Consider the following 22,800-nt stretch of genomic DNA (forward strand, 5'->3'; position numbering starts at 1 on the left):
TAGAAATTTATCTAAGCGATACAGGAGTGCTGATGCATAGGGGCACATGTACCCCAATGTTTATAGCAGCACTCTCAGCAATAACCCAAATTATGGAAAGAGCCTAAATGTTCATCAACTGATGAATGGATCAAGAAGATGTGGTTTATACATACAATGGCAATGAGAAAGAATGAAATCATGCCATTTTTAGCAACATAGATGGAACTGGAAGGTATTATGCTGAGTGAAGTAACTGTCAGAGAAGGACAGATATCATGTTTTCACTCATATGTGGATCTTGAAAAACTTAACAGAAGACCATGGGGGAAGGGAAGGGGAAAAAATAGTTACAGAGAGGGAGGGAGGCAAACCACAAGAGACTCTTAAATACAGAGAACAAACTGAAGGTGGATGGGGGACAGGGGGAAATGGGTAGTGAGTATAGAGGAGGGCACTTGTTGGGATGAGCACTGAGTGCTGTATGTAAGTGATGAGCCATGGGAATCCACCACAAAAACCAAAAGAACACTTAACACACTGTGGTTAGCCAATTTGACAATAAATTATATTAAAATACATATAAATAAAAGAAACATCTATGAACAATTGTTTGCCAACAAGTTACATAATCTAGAAGAAATTGACACATTTCTAGAAACATATAGAAAAGGAAGAAATAGGAAATATGAACAAACTGATAATAAGTACAGAGATTGAATCAGTAATCAAAAATCCCCAGTACAGAAAACTCTGACCAAACAGCTTCACTGGAGAATTGTACTAAACATTTAATGAATGAACGCCAATTGTCATCAAACTCTCTCACACTCTTCCAAACTCCTTCTATGAAGCCAGATTTAAGTAGATACCAAAACTATAGGGGCTCCGGGGTGGCTCAGTCGGTTAAGCGTCCAACTTCAGCTCAGGTCATGATCACACGATTCATGGGTTCGAGCCCCGCATCAGGCTCTGTGCTGATGGCTAGCTCAGAGCCTGGAGCCTATTTCAGATTCTGTATCTCCCTCTCTCTGTGACCCTTCCCTGCTCACGCTGTCTCTCTCTCTTTCTCTCAGAAAAAAAAAAAAAACAACATTAAAAAAAAAAAGATACCAAAACTATATAAGGATACCACAGTAAAAGAAAATTATAAACTAAAATCCCTGATCAACATAGATGTAAAAATTCTCAATAAAATATTGGCAAACTGACTTCAAGAATTCATTAAAAGAGTTATATACCAAGGCCAAGTGGGACTTATCCCTGGAAACAAGGATGGTTCAATATATGGAAACCAATATATATAATACATCACACCCATAAAATTAAAGATAGAAATTATATGATTATCTCAAGAGATGCAGAAAAAGCATTTGACAAAATATAATACCATTTGATTGTGAAACACCTTAACAGGTTGGATATAGAAGGAACATATCTCACATAATAAAGAACATATGTGACAAACCTACAGCTAACATTATCCTTAAAAATTGAAAGTATTTTTCTAAGATTAGGAATTAGACAAGGATGTCTATTTTCACAAATCCTATTCAATATACTAATGGAAGTCCTAGCTAGTGCAATTAGGCACAACAAAGAAATAAAAGGCATTCAAACTAGCAAAGGAAAAAAGTAAAACTCTCTGTTTATAATACAATCTTATATACAGAATCAACAATTTCAGTAAAGTGGCAGCATACAAAATCAACATACAGAAATCAATTGGATTTTTTTAGGTTTATTATTTATTTTGAGAAAGAGAGACAGCATGTACATGCACAAGGGAAGGACAGAGAGAGAGGGAGAGAGAGAATCTCAAGCAGGTTCTGGCTGTCAGTACCCCACGTGGTACTTGATCTCACCAACCATGAGATCATGACCTGAGCCAAAATCAAGAGACATAAGCTTAACTGACTGAGCCACCCAGGCACGCCTCAACTGCACTTCTTTACACTAACTATGAAGCATCTGAATAAAAGAAAACTATCACATTCACAATAGCATCAAAACAATAAAATAAAATACTGGGGTGCCTGAGCATCTGACTTCGATCAGGTCATGATCTCATGGTTGGTAACTTCAAGCCCTGCATTAGGCTCACTGTTGTCAGCGCAGAACCCACTTCAGATCTTCAGTCCTTTTTCTCTGCCCCTTCCCTACTTGTGCTCTCTCAAAAAGTTAATGAACATTTTTAAAAAACAATAAAATACTTAAGAATACATTTAAGCAAAGAAGTGAAAGATCTATACAATGAAAATTACAAGGGTTGGCTGGAAGAAACTGAAGACACAAACAGGTAGAAAGACATCCCATGCATGGATCAGAAGAATTAATATTGTTGAAATGGCCATAATACCTAAGTCCATCTACAGATTCAATGCAATTCTTATCAAAATACTGAAGGCATTCTTCACAGAAATAGAAGAAAAAATCCTACAGTTGTGTGGAACCACAAAAGACCCTAAACAGCCAAAGCAGTACTGAGAGAAAGAACAAAGACAGAGATATCATGCTTCCTGATTTCAAAGTGTATATAAAGCCATAGTAATAAAAACAGTATGATACTGGCACAAAAACAGACACGTCAATCAATGGAACAGAACAGAGAGTCCAGAATTAAATCTCAGTATACATGGTCAACTAATAGTCAACAAAGGAACCAAGAATACCCAATAGGGAAAGGATAGTTTCTTCAGCAAATGGTGCTGGGAAAACAGGAGAAACACATGCAGAACAAAAAAAAATGGGACATCTATCTTACACCACTCACAAAAATTTACTCAAAATGCATCAAAGACTTAAACATAAGACTTGATACTATAAAAGTCAGGAAGAGAACGTAGGGAAGATGTCTGTCAATATTGGTCTTGATGATGATTGTTTTAACATGATACCAAAAGCAAAAACAACAAAAGCAAAAAATCAACAAATGGGTCTACATTAAACTGAAAGGCTTCTGCACAACAAAAGAAACAAAAGGAAATGACAAGCTACAAGATGGGAGGAAAACTTTGCAAATCATATATTGGATAATGGGTTAATATCCACAATATATAAAAAACTCAGCTAACTTAATAACAAAAAAATCCAATAAAAAATGGGCAGAACTAAATAGAAAGTTTTCTAAGAGGACATCAAAATGGCCAACAGATACATGAAAAAATGTTCAACATCACTAATCATCAAGGAAATTCAAATCAAAACAACCCTGTGATATCACCTTATGCCTATTAGAATGGCTATCGCCAAAAAGACAAGAGAAGACAGGTGCTGACAAGAATACTGTGAAGAGGATTAAGAGTACACTCATCTTGATGGGCACTGAGTAATATATGGAGTTGTTGAGTCACTATATTGTACACCTGAAATTAGTATAACATTATATATTAACTGTTGTAAAAACAATAAAAAGAAAAAAAGTGGTGAAAAGAAAGCTCTTATATATTGTTGGTGGGAACCTACATTGGTCCAACTACTATGAATAATAATATGAAGAGTTCTCAAAAATTAAAAATCAATGTACTATATGATCCAGCAATTTAACTTCTGGTTACATACGGAAGGGAAATGAAAACATGATTTCAATGACATACATGCATTTCCATGTTTATCAGAGCATTATTCACAATAACCAAGAAGTGAAAATAACCTGAATGTCCATCAGTGAGTAAATTAATTTTAAAAATGTGGTACATACACACAATGGAATATTGTTCATCTGGGAGGAAGAAAGATATCCTTCCATTTGCTATGGACCTTGAGCACATTACGCTAAACCAGATTAGTCAGAGAAGACAAATACTGTATGATATCACTTACATGTTGAATCTAAAAGAGTTAAACCTGTAAAAGAACCCAGTAAAATGGTAGTTACCATGGGACGGGTGAGGGAGAAGTAGAGGAATGATGGTGTTTATGGGTACAAACTTGTAACAAGTAATAAATAACCAACATGTTATACTTTAATTATGTAATGAGATAAATTTTGCCACATCAGCAATAATATTATAATATCTAAATGCATCGAAGTAATATGTTATATACACTTATACAATGTTATATGTCAAATTTATTTAATTAAAAAAATAAAGTAAGTAAATTTACAATTAAAAAGTTCAGGAGCACCTGGTTGGTTCAGTTGGTTAAGCATCCTACCTTTGTTTTGTCCCAGGTCATGATCTCATGGTTTGTGAGATGGAGCCCCATGTTGGGCTCCAAGCTGACAGCACAGAGCCTACTTGGGATTCTCTCTCCCTCTCCCTCTGCCCCTTCCTCACTAATGTACTCTCTCTCTTTTTCCCTTTCTCTCTCTCTCTCTCTCTCTCTCTCAAAATAAAGAAATAAACTTTAATAAAATTAAAAAGTTCAATTCCTGCTAGGAGGTTCAGTGGTCCAGAACAGACCCTATGCTTACTTGACAGTTTTGGGGTATACGGACTCAAATGATAGGCAGCATCTTCAGCTTGGTTCCCTAAATGTGCTGCGAGAGGTATTTTGAAAGTAAAGGTAAGGTAGAAATATTACTCCCCTTCCTTACTAAAATGGTAAATCATAGGAAATGTACATTCCTGAAGAAGTTTCATAGATTGACTATATCATTGAAACTAAATATACAGTCACGCTGATTTTTCCACAGACATACTAATTTTCTCACCGTGGCTAATTGGTTTTGAGAGACAAACTAGGTACTACTAAATTCAAATTTATGGTAGAATTTTCTTACTGTTCTTACAAGCTGAATATAAAAGTCCTTTTCCCATGGTCAAAAATAGCTAATTATTCTAGCCAATGCATTTTTCTAGGTTGCAATTGCAGATCCAAGAGACTATCTGCCTTTACTGGAAGGGAACAGCAGTATACTTATAGCCCTGCTTGAGAACTAGAACGGTCCATCTCAGGGCCATGGTCTCATTCCAAGGGAATTTAACTGCCTCACTACTATACAATATATCACATTGACAATGATATGATGTTAACCTTGGAGAAGATATGACAAATGTCTGAATGTTTCATTCAAATACATGCATAAAAGGGAGAAGAAAGAACATTCTGTTAACTACAGAAACTTGCCACCTAAATCTGATTCATGGAGGTCCACTGATTTAGTACATGTCAGGATTGTTTCTGGGAGAAAAGGCCATCTTGACGTATTTCACACTATATCTACCATTAAGAAAGGGACACAAGTCTGACTTACTGGCATTAATTGACAACATTCTTCTATGATTTCTGATCCGAAATTCTTTTACTAGGTGTATATACATATGAATCAACTCTCATACATATGAACCAAAAAACAGACATGTCCAAAAATGTGCACAGAATGCTCAGAATAGCATTCATAGAAAAAAATAAACTAAGAATGATCTAATATCAAAACCAGGAGAAGAGATAGAAAAATGTTGGCATGCACATACAACGGAATGCTATAAGGCATAAAACAATCATAAGAATTCATCAATAAAAACGAAACTCTAAAACATGATACTCAATAAAAGCAAATTACATAAAATATATAAAGTATGATTTCATTTATATAAAATTGAAAAATATAACAATATATGCTTGACACATGTAGGTGGCACAAACAGACTTGCTACAAAATTAAGAGAGTGCTTTATCTCTCAGAGGCTTAGAGAGTGTTGCAATTGGAAAGGGGTATATAGAGGCTTCTAAAATACTGGTATATGTCCAATTTTTAACCTGGATGATGGATACACGGCTGCTCATGCTATTATTGTGTTTTTTAAAGCCTACGTACATCTTTTATATATGTAGAGAACCTGAAAACCTGCTAGTGTTTAGTAGGGCATTGGGACAATAAAAGATTCCCCAGTAGATTGCCGTGCAAGCTACTCTATCTCTTAGAACTTACAACATGGCAGAATAAACGAAGGTTTAAGTGCTTTTAGCTGTGACATAGAAATAAGCCTTTAGCAGGTCACCCCTAAAAAGAAGTGGCAGTCTCTAGGGTTTGGAACAATGCCATACATCCTTCAGCAGGTAACAGCTGCTAAGAAACAACTCCTGGATTGCTACCAAGCTCTGATGGAGACTGACTCACCTGGTCATGAGACTCTGGGACCATCTGGCCAAAGCTACCAGTTATGAATTAGAGGTTATCTAATTCAGCAAACCATAAAATCAGGTGTACCAGTTTAGCAGTTAAAAAGATGTTTGTAGATGGCTCTTTATAACATGCTGACAGCAGTTGGAGGTGGACTGTTATCCTTGGAGATGGCCCTAAAATACAACCTATAAAGGAGATCCTCCCAGTGGATTCAGTTTGATTATTACATTCTGCTGTGCATTTTACCTAGAAAAAGAAGTAACTTAAGAAAAGACACAATATTTCTTTTCCTGAATTGGATACTGAGCCTGGCACCTGGTCAGTTTGGATTCTTCACACCTATAGGTAAAGAGGCAACATGAAGAATCACAGTATCAGCTGAGGTAATGGATGCTGGCTGTCAAGGATAAAATGATTTGTTAATACATAGAGAAGGCCAAAAGAATTATTGAAAGATGTCAGGGAACTCCTGGGGTAACCCTTGTACTATTATGACCAATAATAACATTTAATGAAATTTCTATGTAATTTTATAAATAGAAGAATCACCCAGAACCTTTAAGAATGAATATTTGGGTTACCCAGTAAAGGCAAAGGGCTAATCACATGAAGATGCTTGCTAGGGACAAGATCCAAAATAAATTTCGGGGAGGGAGGTCATAAATTACAATGGGTACAGCCAGCTGGAGAATGAGAATAGTAATCTGAACAACCAGTTTCTCTGTAAGATTGGCATTATCAAAATTTTAGAACATGTCTTCCTCTTCCTTTAGGCTGAATCACAATAAAAAAATATATATCATCCAAGATCCTGGATTTCGAGAACAGTAGTCCCACACTTGGTTGGAAAGTATGTAGATAGTTGTTGAAGATCTTTCTAGATCCTTTCAAGATTATTTTACACTAAAGGGCAGAAATTTATCCTGAAATAATGTGAAAATAAGATGAGGGGAGAGGAAGTGAAAAAGGGAGGGAAGAAGAGAAAGAAAGAGGGAGAGAGCAAGAGACTGATTAATTATTAACTTATTCTAGGAGATAAGAGAAGAAGGAGTTCAATTGGGATTGACATGAACCTCAGTCTTACTCTGAAGGACTTTACCTTTCTTGTTTCATTCTAGAAACATGGCTATTGCATGCTCTGGTTCATATTCTTATAAAATGAAGAGCAAAGTGGAATGGATATTTTTCCTTGAGATCATTTAAATCAGTCTTATACTTAAAAAAAATGATCTATTAAGTTTCTTCCAATTACAGAAGAGTAAGAGTCACCTAATAATATATGTCTAGTTCCCAATTCCAGCAACTTCAACAAATCAAACTAGCCTGTCTCTGATTTCTCCTGTTAAATATAGATTGAAAATATATACTTGAAAATTCATGGTATATAATCAACAGAATTCTCTGCTCCAAATCTTAAACAGGGATTATGAATATCAAGTAAAAGCAAAATCATAACTAAAAAGTAAACATTGATGCAAAATAATTTTCAAATTACACCTGGGTTTTTTGATAGCAAAGATGGTTCCACACATATTCATAGTTTTTAATTTATATATACTTTGCAGGCAATCTGTATAGGGTCTGGTTTTAAAACAGAATACTTTCAAAAGTCATTTTCAGTTACAATTTCTAATCAGTAGATATTATCTGTGTCAAAATTTCCTTTCTTATTCAGTATCTGAAAATATATTTAACTCTAGCATGGGTACTATTTCTATAAAGAATCACAAGTAGATATAAAAACATATATTTAATAAAAACCACAAATATTTTGGCACCTTAATATTGTCATACACTATTCCTCACATTACACTAATTTAGAAAAGAATAGAATAATTCATATGCTCTATTTAACTCAACATAAAACCCTATTTTATGTCATGAATTATTTCATATTTAAAGAAAGAATTTTAACTATGCCATAGTTTTGCTGAAAGTTTGCTTAGTTTAATGAAAGAATAGATTACTTAACTGTTTTGGTTTTTTGCTTTACAATTTATTTAGCCTAGAAACAAGGCTGCATCTTTGCCCTTTGTTGATATTGCTGTCTAAGCTCATTATCATGTGAATATCTGGTTATTGTTTTATAAATGTTCATTTTTCAGAAGCTTGCTGTTTTTTTCTTTCTCAACAGTCGACATTACACTAGCCACACTCATTATCATCATGTGGCAGTACTGCTCTTCCTCTGCCTTTGCTACTTTAAAAATTAATGCACTGTTATTTTCTGAATACTACATAAGCTGCTTATGAGTACATTATGCTATCAAGGAAGCACATGCAGAAAAGCTTCCTAAACTGTTATTCTTTCAATGAAAATACAGCTGGTTCTGCTTCAAAGGCACATCTTTTCACCTGCAAATGGACTTGCTCCTACACTTATTCCTCAATTCATTGTCTTTTATTTGTGTCTGGAAATCTTTAATTGCCTTTAATTAGAAAAAAGTAAATTCAGTGCTTTAATCTTGCAAATACATTCAATCATAATTCTGTCTGGGATGAATACCAAGTTCTATTCACTGTCTGATCTCTATAACAAAGATATATAATTTATTGTCCATTTATAGAGACCACACCAATTAAGATACAATAGAAAAGCAAAGAGATAAGAGTCAAAATATTGAAAAGAAAAATTTGCAATCTAAATTTAATTACTCAAATGAATTATTGGAAGATGAGTTATTTACAGCATGCCAAAATACTGACAAATAATAAAATTTGTTAATCAAAGTAAAGACTTATATTTCCTTCAACACTTTTAGAATAATTTCTCATCGACTCATTCAAATACCTCCCCCTCTTCCTCAAAAAGCAAAACAGTATTTGAAATCTTACTTTTCTCATCTTACCATATGATTACCATATGGTATTACCATACCATATTACTTGTATTACATACAAAAGAGCAATAAAATTTGGCATAAAAATAATTTTCCTGCCATATGAACACAATTTTTAGTTACTATATTATAAACTACAAATAACCGTGGAAAACTCATTACAAAAGCAAGAGGATATAGTCTTTCCTGCGGAATTCTACAGGAAATTCTAGTGACTATGTCAGTAGACATGATCAACATTTTAATAGCTGCAAAATGAATAAAATTTAAAAAATGGCATCATCACAGGCCAAAAAAAAAACAAACCCCAATTTAAATGTTAATCAAATTGATTCCAAACTTATATGACCAGCAATATAATAAAGTACAGATAAAAAATAAAAAGTATATAGACCCAGTGGATTATCATTGATATAGTTCACCTTTATATTGAGCCAGTCAGACAAAATGATATCATGTATTCTTTTAAAGAAAAAAAAGAAGGTATTATCTATAAAAGTAATAATTGCCGAAAGTAATTTTCTCAAAGTTATTTAGGGATATTTGGGCTAAGCAGAGGAAACTGGTAAGTTAATTTTTAAAAATAAAAAGAAATTAATGTAAACTTATTTTATAAAGGCAACTCAAACCAATACTTTTTAAGTACTATGACAGAACAACTTTATATTAATCATGTATTGAAGAAAATTACCCCCACCCCCTCATTTAACATGGCATTAAGTACTAAGAAACAAGTACTATGCTTTGGGTTGCTAGAAAGATAAACCAACAAGTTGCTCATAAGATATAAATTAATTTCTCAGAAAATTATATTAACAGATTAGGGATGAAGAGAAAAGTAGTTGAGTGGAAAATATTATAAAGCATATCAATCTTATTTTGCACCTAGCTAAAACAAACAAACCAACAAACTTTTCTTTCTTTTTTTAAAAGTAGCTGCTATGTGTAAGGTACCCTAGGGAAGTATCACAGTCAAGGTAAAACACAAACTTTAAGAAAAGTTAAATAAAAGCATATTTCACTAAGTTTCCATGTTAGCTAAAGATATTCATTTCAAGAGAAATAAACCACTTGACTAATATGAACAGAGTAGATTAAACAAAAGGCATACAGAATTTGTTACCTTAGAATTAGAGAGATTTCTTGTTGATTACTGTAACAAATATTTATCATTAGGAGTGATCATCAGGAATGAGAAATACAATTAGATAGAGCTTCTGCCTTCAACACTGTTTAAATCTCAATAGGTACATAAGAAGGAACACTGGAAGAATCTTAAAGAATATATAAAATTGGTGCTTAAAATAACAAAAGAGGAAAAAATAAAGAGATGGAACAAAAAAGAATGATTTTTAAGTGATCAAATGGATATTTTATACATGATAAAAAGGTCACTGAAATTATATACCCATGGATGCAAGTTAGAAAAGTAGTAAATAAATAAAGAAAAAGAATTTGTAATCCCTAATCAAAAGTAAGATAAGTCTGAGAAATGAAAAAATAGGAGAGAAATTTAAAAAGAGAAATAAATTGAACCAGTTATCAAAAATCTCCCAAGAAACAAGAGCCCTGGGCCAGATGGCTTCCCTGGGGAATTCTACTAGACATTTAAGTCAAAGTTAGTACCCATTCTCAAGCTATTCCAAAAAACAGAAATGGAAGGAAAACTTCTGGACTCCTTCTACGAAGCCAGCATCACTTTGATTCCCAAGCCAAACAGAGACCCAGCAAATAAAGAGAAGTACAGGACAAAATCCCTGATAATTATGAATGCAAAAATCCTCCACAAGATACTTGCAAACCGAATTCAACAGCACATAAAAAGAATTATCCACCATCATCAACTGCGATTCATTCCTGGGTTACAGGGCTGGTTCAATATTCACAAACCAATCAATGCGATAAGTCACATTAACAAAAGAAAAGATAAAAACCATATGATACTGTCGATAGATGCAGAAAAAGCATTTGACAAAATACTGCAGCCCTTCTTGATAAAGACCTTCGAGAAAGTCAGGATAGAAGGAACTTATTTAAACATCATAAAAGCCATTTATGAGAAGCTCTTGGCTAACATCATCCTCAATGGGGAAAAACGGAGAGCTTTCCCCCTGAGATCAGGAACACGACAGGGATGTCCACTCACACCAATGTTGTTTAACATAGTGCTGGAAGTCCTAGCATCAGCCATCAGACAACAAAAGGAAATGAAAGGCATCAGAATTGGCAAAGAAATCAAACTCTCACTTTTCGCAGACGACATGATACACTACATAGAAAACTTAAAAGACTCCACCAGAAGCCTATGAGAACTGATCCATAAATTCAGCAAAGTTTCAGGGTACAAAATCAACATACAGAAATCAGTTGCATTTTTATACACCAATAATGAAGCAACAGAAAGAGATATCAAGAAACTGATCCCATTCACAACTGCACAAAAAAACCATAAAATACCTAGGAATAAACCTAACCAAAGATATGAGAGATCTGAATGATGAAAACTATAGAAAATTTATGAAGGAAATTGAAGAAGTCACAAAGAAATGGAAAAACATTCCATGTTCATGGATCGGAAGAATAAATACTGTTAAAATGTCATTACTACCCAAAGCAATCTACACATTCAATGCAATCTCAATCAAAATTGCACCATCATTCTACTCAAAACTAGAACAAACTATCCTAAAATTTGTATGGAACCACAAAAGACCCCTGATAGCCAAAGTAATATTGAAGAAGAAAACCAAAATGGGAGGCATCACAATCCCAGACTTTAGCCTCGACTACAAAGCTGTAGTCGTCAAGACAGTATGGCATTGGCACAAAAACAGACACATAGGCCAATGGAATAGAACAGAGAACTCAGAATTGGACCCACAAATGTATGCTCAACTAATCTTTGACAAAGCAGGAAAGAGTATCCAATGGAAAAAAGACAGCTTCTTTAACAGATGGTGTTGGGAGAACTGGACAGCAACTTGCAACATGAAACTAGACATTTTCTCACACCTTACACAAAAATAAACTCAAAATGGATAAAGGACCTGAACGTGAGACAGGAAACCATCAAAACCCTAGAGGACAAAGCAGGAAACAACCTCCTTGACGTCAACCACAGCAATTTCTTACTTGACACATCCCCAAAGGCAAGGGAATCAAGAGCAAAAATGAACCACTGGGACCTCATCAAGATAAAAAGCTTCTGCATGGCAAAGGAAACAATCAATAAAACTAATAGGCAACCTACAGAAGGGGAAAAGATAGTTGCAAATGACATATCAGATAAAGGGCTAGTATATAAGGAACTCACCAAACTCCACACCCTGAAAAACAAAGAATCCAGTGAAGAAATGGGCAGAAGACATGAACAGACACTTCTCCAAAGAGGACATCCAGATGGCCAACAGACACATGAAACGATGGTCAGCATCCCTCATCATCAGGGAAATGCAGATCAAAACCACACTGAGATACCACCTCACTCTGGTCAGAGTGCAAAAATGAACAAATCAGGAGACACTAGATGCTGGTGAGGATGTGGAAAAACGGGCAACCTCCGACACTGTTGGTGGGAATGTAAACTGGTGCAGCCCATCTGGAAAACAGTATGGAGGTTCCTTAAAAAAAATAACAATAGAACTCCCCTATGACCCACAATAGCACTGCTAGGAATTTACCCAAGGGATACAGGAGTGCTGATGCATAGGGGCACATGTACCCCAATGTTCATAGCAGCACTCTCAACAATAGCCAAATCATGGAAAGAGCCTAAGTGTCCATCAACTGACGAATGGAGCAAGACGTGGTTTATCTATACAATGGAATACTATATGGCAATGAGAAAGAATGAAATCTGGCCATTTGTAGCAATGTGGATGGAACTTGAGAGTGTTATGCTGAGCAAAATAAGTCAGGCAGAGAAGGACAAATATCATGTGTTTGCACGTATAGGAGGATTACGAGGAACTTAACGGAGGACTATGGGGAAGGAGAAAGGAAAAAATAATTGGGGAGAGGGAGGGAGGCAAATCATGAGAAACTCTTGAATACTGAGAACAAACTGAGGGCTGATGGGAGTGGGGGAGAGNATATATATATATATATATATATATATATATATATAAAATTTAGAAATGCTATGCAACAAAAACAGCCTCATAATATATAAAGCAAAGACCAATGGAATTACAAAAATCAACATCTGCACAGTCTTAGTGACGATATTTTAATTTTCCTTCCTCACAGAAAGACAGCCTAAATAGTCATTTGAACACTACAATTAACGTAAGCAGTACTGCATCCTAATGTTAGAGAATACCTCTTCCTTTCAAGCACAAACAGAACTTTAATGAAATTGACCACATATTATGCAACAGAGAAAAGCTTAGTATCAGAAGCTGATATCACCCAGGAAGTCTTTGATCAAAAAATAATAAATTTAAGAATCAATTCAAGTGGTGCCTGGGTGGCTCAGTCGGTTAAGCATCTGACTTTGGCTCAGGTCATGACTCCACAGTGTGTGGGTTCGAGTCCTGTGTCGGGGTCTGTGCTGACAGCTCAGAGCCTGGAGTCTGTTTCAGATTCTGTATCTCCCCCTCTCTCTGCCCCTCCCTGCTCACACTTTGTCTCGCTCTCTCTCTCAAAAATAAGCATTAAAAAATTTTTTTAAAAAGAATCAATTCAAAATACATAAATGTAAAATATATATGATATACATATGTATATGAAATACATATAAGAGCTCAGAAAGCTCTAAATAATGTAATGATACCAATAATGCAATAAAAAGTCTGATCCATTAAATGAATACATTATTTTTAAAAAGTTTAAAAAACAAATAGCAAAGCATTCAACTCAATTACAAAAGAAAGACAAGAGGAATGGCAATGAAGGAAATAATAAACAGTAAAGCTATGGAAAAAGAAATAATGGAATCTATAGTAACAAAATCTAAATCTTTAAAATGTGTAAAAAATAGATGTGTTGTTAATTGATAAAAAGATAAAGTTAAATAACATCAATTAAAAATAGAAACTTTAATAGACATTAAAAAATATTTTTAAAAATTTACACCCAACTATTTATGAATACATTTGAAATATTTTTATTCAGCCTTATCACTGAATGTTAAGTTATCCAGAGTGGCTCAAAAATTTAGATCTATTAACTGATAAAAAAAAAAAAAAAAAGAAGAAGAGAGAAAGTAGCTAGAAACCCATTCAAATAAAAAGCATCAGATAGGGGTTTTGCATGGGTGTTGTACAAACAATCTAGAAGGTTTTACTTCCAAATCTGTATAACCTATCCCAGAGTACATAAAAGAAAGATATTTCTCCCATTCATTATAGAAATCTTGTATGACTTTCAACCTAAAACTGAACAAAGATGGTAAGAGAATGGAGAGACATATGCCAATTACATTCATAAAAAAGGATGTTTTGAAAAATCGTAAATTACTAGTAAACTGAAATCACTTGTGTATTTTTAAGAAATCAAAATGAAGTAAGATTTATGTCAGCAATTTAAAGATAGTTTAGAAAATCTATTAATATAATTTAACAAAATAACAACATTCCTCTAATAGAAAAATTCTTCAATGAAATTCATTACTTTCATACATTCATACTTCACTCTTTAAAAAATGAGAAAAGGAAAAAATTTTTAAAAAATCTCTTAGTAAACTAAGAACAAAAGGGAATTTCCTTAGCTCTATGACAAGTGTGTACCAAAAACATAGAACTAACATCACACATAATGAATGGTTAAACGAAAATGAAGCATTTTCTTTAAGGTTAGGAATAGAATAAGAATATCTCTATTTCCACTTGAAAAATACAATGTAACAAGGTACAAAATATAAAATGCAAGAATTAAAATGTTTTTAAAGTATACCTATTAGAAAATTATCTATATAGAAAATCAAAGAGAAATTACAAATTATTGCAACTAATAAGAAAATATATTCAAGTTGCTTAATATAAGATTAATAATTAAAGTTTAGTATAATGTTTATATAGCAGCAACAACTAATTACAAAGTATAATTTTATAAGATTTATATAATAATAGCAAAAAAATTGAAGTATGTGTCTCTTCGGTTTAACTTAGAAAATTCAATAACTTTGTAAACAAAATAATTAAAATTTATTTAACATATCAGCCATATGTTATTTTAAAAGATAAAACTGATATGAATTTATGTATAAAGACATAAATTCTTCCCAAAGTAATCTCTAAGTCCAGTGTAATTCCAATTTGACTATCAACGGCCTTTTTCATGACTATACATAGTAAATTGTAAAATTCACATCAGAAGATAAAGAACAATAAGTAACTGAGAAAAGTTTGGGGAGAGGACTGGTACTACCATTTGTCAAGACTTATAAAGATGTCTTTAAACGAGTATTTCCAAATAAGCAAGTTTAATAATGAAATAATTATTATCCAGATTATTATCAGTATATATAAAGAACTCAATGCAAAAAGAGAAAAAGAACCCAATAGTATTTCATTCCACTTTATTACAAAATGTTACCCAAATTCATTCAAGAAACTATAGATATATTACCAGATGAAGGAAGGAAGGAGAGAAAGAAAAAGAAACATGAGCAGCAAAATATTCACAAAGAAAGAAATCAAAAGACCAATAAATATATGAAATGCTTAACCTCAGCAAGCAACACAATGAAAACTAAAATAAGACTGAATACAATTTCATGTGCATGAGATTAGCAAAACTTTTAAGTCTCATGGCAACAAAAAGATATGGAGAAATAGACAACATTTTACTTTGCTTATAGGACTATAAAATAGTACAGCCACTTTGGAGAGCAATTTAGCAGCTAAAAATGCACATAGAATTTCTGTACTCAAAAGGAGAGAAGAAGAAGGAAACTGGAACTATATTTTGAGGAAACAATGGCTAAAAATTTTCTAGAACATATTAAAGAAATGAGTCTATAATAACATATGCCAATACAATAAGAAAATATAGATTTACAAGTAAATTATTTTGCCTGATATACTTAATAACATATGTTTAGAAAATATCTTAATTATGTTAAAGCATTTTGTTGTTGTTTGACAGACAGACAGCGTGTGTGGGGGAGGGGCAGAGAGACAGAGGGGGAGAGAGAATCCCAAGCAGGCTCCACACTGTCAGCACAGCATGGATCCTCACTTGGGGCTCAAACTCATGAAACTGTGAGATCATGACCTGAGCTGAAGCCAAGAGTTGGATGTTTAACTGACTGAGCCACCCAGGCGCCCTTGTTAAAGTGTTTTTTAAAATTCTCTTCCAATTTTGAAATGATTTATCTCTAGAATAATACATGTGATATTAGGCAATCTTACTATCTAATTTTACAATATTATTTGTGAAGAAATGATACGACCCAAACTAATTTATTTTCCTTTTCAGTCAGCAATATTTCAGAATACTCAGTTTTTCTTAGGTTTATTCCCTTAAAAGCAAGAAGGTTCTTTCACCTCATTTCACTACATGTTTCACAATCACGCTACAGTAATTAAAACAGTGTCCATTTAATGTGAAGACTCTGTATCTGCAAGGTATTTCCAGTCACAATGTCAACCCATTTGATTCCTACCTGAGCAAAGAATATTTAAAGAAAGCTTTTATGAAAACCATCTGTCCTTATCATTTAGTACATAATTCAAAAGACAAAACTTTTAGCAGAAGATAAATATTAAACAGTGATACTAAAATCATCATTCAAACAACAGCACTAGTATTGTCAAATATGTTACTGAGTGACCATATAAAAATTATATAAATGAGATTTAGTAATAAGAGAACATTGAAAATATATAATGCCACTATTCTTTGTGAATGTTTATTTAACTGGTAATTAACTCAGCTTATTGATAACTTTCATATTTGAAAAATTTAATGGTTAAAAAAACCCTACTATAATGCTCATTTGATTTGCTATTGATACTTCTTTTTCACCAACACTGAAATATTGGATAATTCTGGCTGCTTTATTCCCTCCTCACATTTTGATAGGATGTGGGAAACATCTGCATATGACTCCATTTAAGGGAGACAATGCCAGTGATAGATCTATCATCATCAATATGAGCTCCGGCTTATGGTGCTTTCTAACTCTGATACAGAAAATCAGAAAATCCTTCCTTGAGAAAACCTTTGAATTAGTTAATCTTTTTTAATTACTTAATCTTAAGTAATTGGTTTGTATTAATTAACTAGTCAATATCTTTTCTATTTCATTTCTTTGTCTTTACAAAAATATATATATTACAATATTCTGTAGTATATGTTGAGACCTTAAGACTGCAGGGCATTATCCTTAAAAGGAGTGAACAAAAGTATACCTTCACTATTTTACTTTTAATATATGGTGTTTGAGGGGCTCCTGGGTGGCTCAGTTGGTTAACTGTCCGACTTCAGCTCAGGTCATGATCTCATGGTTTGTGGGTTCAAGCCCCACGTCGGGCTCTGTGCTGACAGCTAGCTCAGAGCCTGGAGCCTGCTTCAGATTCTGTGCCTCCCTCTCTCTCTGACCCTCCCTTGCTCACACTGTCTCTCTCTCAGAAATAAATAAAAACCATTTAAAAATTTTAATATATGGTGTTTGATTATGATTACTGTATTTCCCAAAGTATACTCAGGATAATCCATATCCATGCAACACTCTGGTTTACATACTGGTCTAGCACTTCTCATGGATCTCCCAAGAGCCTTATGAGACAGGTGGATCTTAGGCAGCTGATAACTTTCAAGAGAAAGGAACACAGGAAAGAGAACTTTGTATGGGAAACATAATGCATATCACAATGCCCTCTGAACAATTTAGTATAAGCACAGGCTGAGGCCTCACAATTATATTACCAGGTCTCATTCTTCCTTGGCTCTAATAAATATGAATAGAATTAAATAAAATGAAAGATATGTCATGTTTATAAAACGGAAGACTGAATTTTTAATGTCTATTCTCCAAAAATAATCATTAGATAAAATTCTATTTCAATAAAAGCCTTAGCAAGCCTTTTTTTTTTTTCTTGGTAGAAAAAATTAACCTATGGTGATAGAAATCAAAACAGTAGTTTCATATGGAAGTGGGTAAAGAATAACTGGAAGCACATTTGAAGAATTACCTGAGAAGTTGGAAATGTTTTTATTAAAATTGGCATTTCTGGTTACATAAGTATATATGCTTGTCAAATTTCTAAGAATTATATATTTAAGACTTTGATTGTGAATTGATCCACTATACAGTTTTTCTTTATGTGCTTAGCACATCCCATTTGATCAGACTTCAATCTGATAAATCACTCCTTTTTAAACACATAGATAACAGTTCACACTATTTATTCACAACCTATAAGTGAAAGGATTAATCTAGTTAGAAATACTGATTTTTAATTTGCTTTTATCTATCAGTTAGATGAGTTCTATCATTTCACAGGGCTCTTTTTTAAAATTTTTAAAGTTTTATTTATTTGAGAGAGAGAGAGAGAGACTGATAGTAAGTAGGGCAGGGGCAGAGAGAAGAAGACACAGAATCCAAAGCAGGCTCCAAATCAACTAACCCGTGAAATCATGACTTGAGGGGGCACCTGGGTGGCTCAGTTGGTTAAGCGTCCAACTTTGACTCAGGTCATGATCTCACAGTTCCTGAGTTTAATCCCTGCATAGGGCTCTGTGCTGACAGCTCAGAGACTGAAGCCTGCTTCAGATTCCATGTCTCCGTCTCTCTCTGCTCCTCCCCTGCTCATACTCTGTCTCTCTCTGTCTCAAAAATAAATAAAACAAATTTTTTAAAAAAAGAAAAAAAGAAAAGAAAAACGGAAATCATTACTTGACCCAAAGTCTGACGCTTAACTAACTGAGCCACCCCTCACAGGGCTCTTTTGATTTCAGTTTTTATTGTAATAGTGGTTTCTTTTGTTATTATTTTTGTTTATCTATTTAGATTTCCTCTTTCATGAATTGCCTCTTCAAGTTTTGTAACCCATTTTACTGTTGGGTTTCCAAAGTACTTTATATATTTATAGTAGGACTTTATTTTTCTATATATAAAATCTTCATTGGTTATATATATTCTAAATATTCTTTTCATTTTGCATCTCTTTCATTTTATAGAAAAAACTTTAGCACCTTATATATCACATTTCTAAAACAGGTATTTACACTTTTGAATTTCTACTCATTTTCTGACTTCTCTTTGAACTTTTCTGTTTATCCTTCAGTTCTTTAGAGGAGGTTTTTCATTACTTATTACTTTTTTTTATTTCCAAAGAAGTGGGAATGAGCAGGGACATGTAAAAAGAGAAAGTGCTGGATGGGAAGGGGGAAGTTACCTTTTTGTTCCTAAATGATTTCTAATTTACTACACTTTTTTCAAAGTTCTAGTTGTAGGATATGATTCTTTAAAATTGAGTGGACTTGGTTTGTGACTTCACATGTGGGTAATTTTTTTATAAATATTCCACGTAACCTTGAAAAGAATGGGTAGAAAATCCTGCTCTTAGAGTGCAGTCTAAAACAGATAAGCTTCCTGTTATTATTTTTATGTTGATAAGTGGACTTTTCTCTAGGCCACCATTTTACTAAAGTAAAATTTTAAAGAAGAATTTCAGGCTTCTCAAATTACTGCCATTCAGTCAACAAATTTAAAAATTTTCAGATGGATAAAAAGAATTGATTTAATAGATGATACTATTAAAAATATTTACCATATAAGAGCATCTAGCCTTAAGAATAATAATACATTATTGCTTTTATTAAATTAATGAACATTATAAGAGCTTTGAAAAATCACAAGTACACAAAATGTATTTCTTCATTATAAGCAGGACTGCACTTAATTTTTGCTCTTTAAAAACTATATGGTCCTTCATTATGCATATTCTGTGTATCATATGTATTAGGGAAAAGTTATTTTCTTAATATCACACATAATTGCTTTTTTCTTTATCTTAATTCACAGGAATGTATCAAAGGGAATTCATTGCTTACCAATTTGCTTTCTGTACTGATCAACAGGAAGTTTCATTGTAGGGGCATCTTTTCTACCCATCTTTGATCTCCAAAATGCCTGCTGCAAAGAAAGAAAATAATTATGATGAAGTCCTAAAAATCAAAAGGACTATCTACAAACTTCGGGAATAATTTATTCTGTAAAACTCACTTTTAAAGCAATGGGTAAAAATGGCTTTGACTTATTCCCTTTAGATATCAGTAAAGAACACAAAAATCTTTCAAATAAATTATCAAGGATACAATTGCTGGTAATTAAATTTCCCAATTATTTGTTCTTGGTAACATTAATTTTTATCAAGTACTATCAATACTCAATTAAACCAAACTGTTAGAGAGTATTATCTGTAAATGTGAAAATCATGTACTGTTCATTCAGATGGCTTACAGTTGTAGGCATGCTATTGGCAGAATGTTTCTTCCCAATTACCTACCATGTTACACAAAAAAGCTAATATTTTAATCTCAGATGCTTTAAATTTTGTTTTAAAAAGCACGACATAGGTAACAAAAGTGCCTAAGTTTGAGTTCTAGTGTGTCTCTCCTTCTGAAAACAGTATAAACTACTACCATTTACTAACATTCTTACGCTTACTACACTATAAGCACTGTTTGACTTAATCCACAACACATCTTTCAAATCTTATTATTTTTATTGGATTTAAATATGTGGTAGATATATGTAGAATTTAAGAAACAAAACAAATGACCAAAGGGTGGGGGGGAACAAGAAAGAGGCAAACCAAGAAACAGACTCTTAAGGATAGAGAACAAGCTGCTGGTTACCAGAGGGTGTGTGAGTGGGAGGATGGGTGGATTAGGTGATGGGGATTAAGGGAGTGAGCTTGTGATGAGCACCGGGTGTTGTAAGAAAGTGCTGAATCACTAAACTGTAGACCTGAAACTAATATTACACTGCTAACTAGATTTAAATGAAAACTTCAAAAAATAGATATGTGGCACAGATTACAACCTACTCACCAAAATCCAAATTCTCCTTCCTCTTCCTGGCACAGAGTTAAACTATATTTCCTAGCCTCAATTCAAATACATAACTGAGTAATTGCAATAGAATATGAATGGAAGTACTATGTGTCACTTCCAGACCTGAACATTAAAAATCTCCTTTGTTGAAAGCTACATTACCTTTCCCCTTCCAATTGGCTAGAATGGAAATTTTCCCCCAACAAACCTTAAGGGTACATAGAAGAACATAGTACCTTGGTCAGCTTGTGGTAGAAAAGGGATACTCTCTCTAACTTGTTTACTATCATAATATTCTAGTGAAAGAGGAATGAAATTCTATTGTGATTGAGAACTTATATACGTTGGTGAAGTGTATTTATTACAAACGTAATTGTTCCCAGAGTGATGGCTGGAAATTGCTCCTCGCTGTTTCTATGGAGGAACTACAAAATATAGATGTAGTCAAGCAAGAACTGGCCTTTTGCTTATTTTTCATAAGCAAAAATATAAAGTGATAGCTTGGCAATTTGGGAACGAGCAAGGTTGAAAAAGCCAACTTCTTCTAGAAGCCAAATAACAAGAAATAAAAGTGAAAAAGGCTTTGAAGAACAAGGGCCCATTAAGACTTCTCAGTTAAAAAAAACAAGACAGAAAGAGATATGAAAAGAGAGCAAGAGAGCCTATTGGGATGTTCCCCTCTCACCTGAACCTATTGTTTCAGATCACGGAGGAAGCCAGTATTGGGTAGAAACAGAGAAGGGCAGTTCTGTAGTATAGAAAATAAGCAGATGTGAGAAGTATGACTAGAAAAGAAATTGCAGTGTCACATGGAACTAGCTAGAAAAGGTAAGAAGGCTATTAAAATCTGAGGGAATTATATTACAAGGAAACCAACTTTGTCTAAAAAAAAAGTATGTGAATGAAAATCAATTCTTGGACTTCTAAACTTAAACCAGCAGATTGCAGCCCCCAAGGAAGACAAACTCTGTAGATTTGTGCCATCCTCTTCATATGTGACCTGGAAGGAGAATCATCCAGAAGGGAGAGCCATAGAATAAATGGACGAGGGAACTTCTCTAAAAAGACCATAATTAGGATCCAAGCAAGAAATTTCTGTCGGTATGATGGACCCTCTCGGTGGCCTCGTGCAACCTTGCACAAAGCAGATTTCATGGTCATGCTGAGTCAATGATTCCTGTTTCCCATTCTTCCTTTCTTCCCTTTCTAAATGGGAATGATCATAGGAGATATGATGCAGTTATTGTATGAAATTAGGAAAATTTCATAGTCAGTAAACTTCAAGGAACCACCTTCCAACCTGAGGGGGAGAACTGTGCACTGGCTTGAGATCCCATACTTTGTGCAGGACGCAGTGAGCAGGGAACTTTAGGATCATCCTACTAAAGAGGCAGGGGAGAGGATGTGCATGGCTATTTCATGACCAGAAAGATGGACTATAGGAAAAATTGCTGGCTGCTTACTAAAATATATGTTCACTTTTGTTTTTGTTTTCCCTGAGCTCACTTGACAATTTTCCAGCCTCCTTTGCTGTTAGCTGTGGGCATGTGACTGAGTTTCAGCCAACAAAAACCAAATAAATTAGTGTTTTCTACTTCTAGAACTAACCTATAAAAACTCTCCATGTGTTCTCATTCATCTGGCTGAAATGGAGATGGCCCCCAGAGTGCTGCTGGAAATAATCTGATGAAGAGCACAGAACCTATGACATTCTGGATCCCAAATGACTGCATGAATGAAAGTTATTCAAGTAAGGTATCTTCTTCTTTCATACTGTTGTGACAACAAGAATAACTTGTAGCATTTGAGCCTCTGTACATTTTATCTTTGTTTATTTACAGTAGGTAGTATCACCCTAACTAAAACAAGTATGTATAGATGTCTTCACATAAATTATTA

At 33.8% G+C, this 22,800-nt stretch overlaps 1 protein-coding gene across 1 annotated transcript in view; it reads right to left on the reverse strand.

Moving 5' to 3' along the window:
- Nucleotides 1-19,974, reverse strand: part of TRIQK (triple QxxK/R motif containing) — a 42,475-nt gene extending 22,501 nt beyond the window's left edge. The window contains exon 1 of the mRNA XM_039225541.1: nucleotides 19,897-19,974. Within this exon, the coding sequence (XP_039081472.1) occupies nucleotides 19,897-19,957 (61 nt within the window). The 5' untranslated portion in view covers nucleotides 19,958-19,974. The remainder of the gene's footprint in view (nucleotides 1-19,896) is intronic.
- Between the last annotated feature and the right edge of the window lie 2,826 nt (nucleotides 19,975-22,800).

This window comes from Hyaena hyaena, unplaced genomic scaffold (genome assembly GCF_003009895.1).
Source record: "Hyaena hyaena isolate Hyena2069 unplaced genomic scaffold, ASM300989v1 scaffold_2311, whole genome shotgun sequence".
NCBI classification, from domain to species: domain Eukaryota; kingdom Metazoa; phylum Chordata; class Mammalia; order Carnivora; family Hyaenidae; genus Hyaena; species Hyaena hyaena.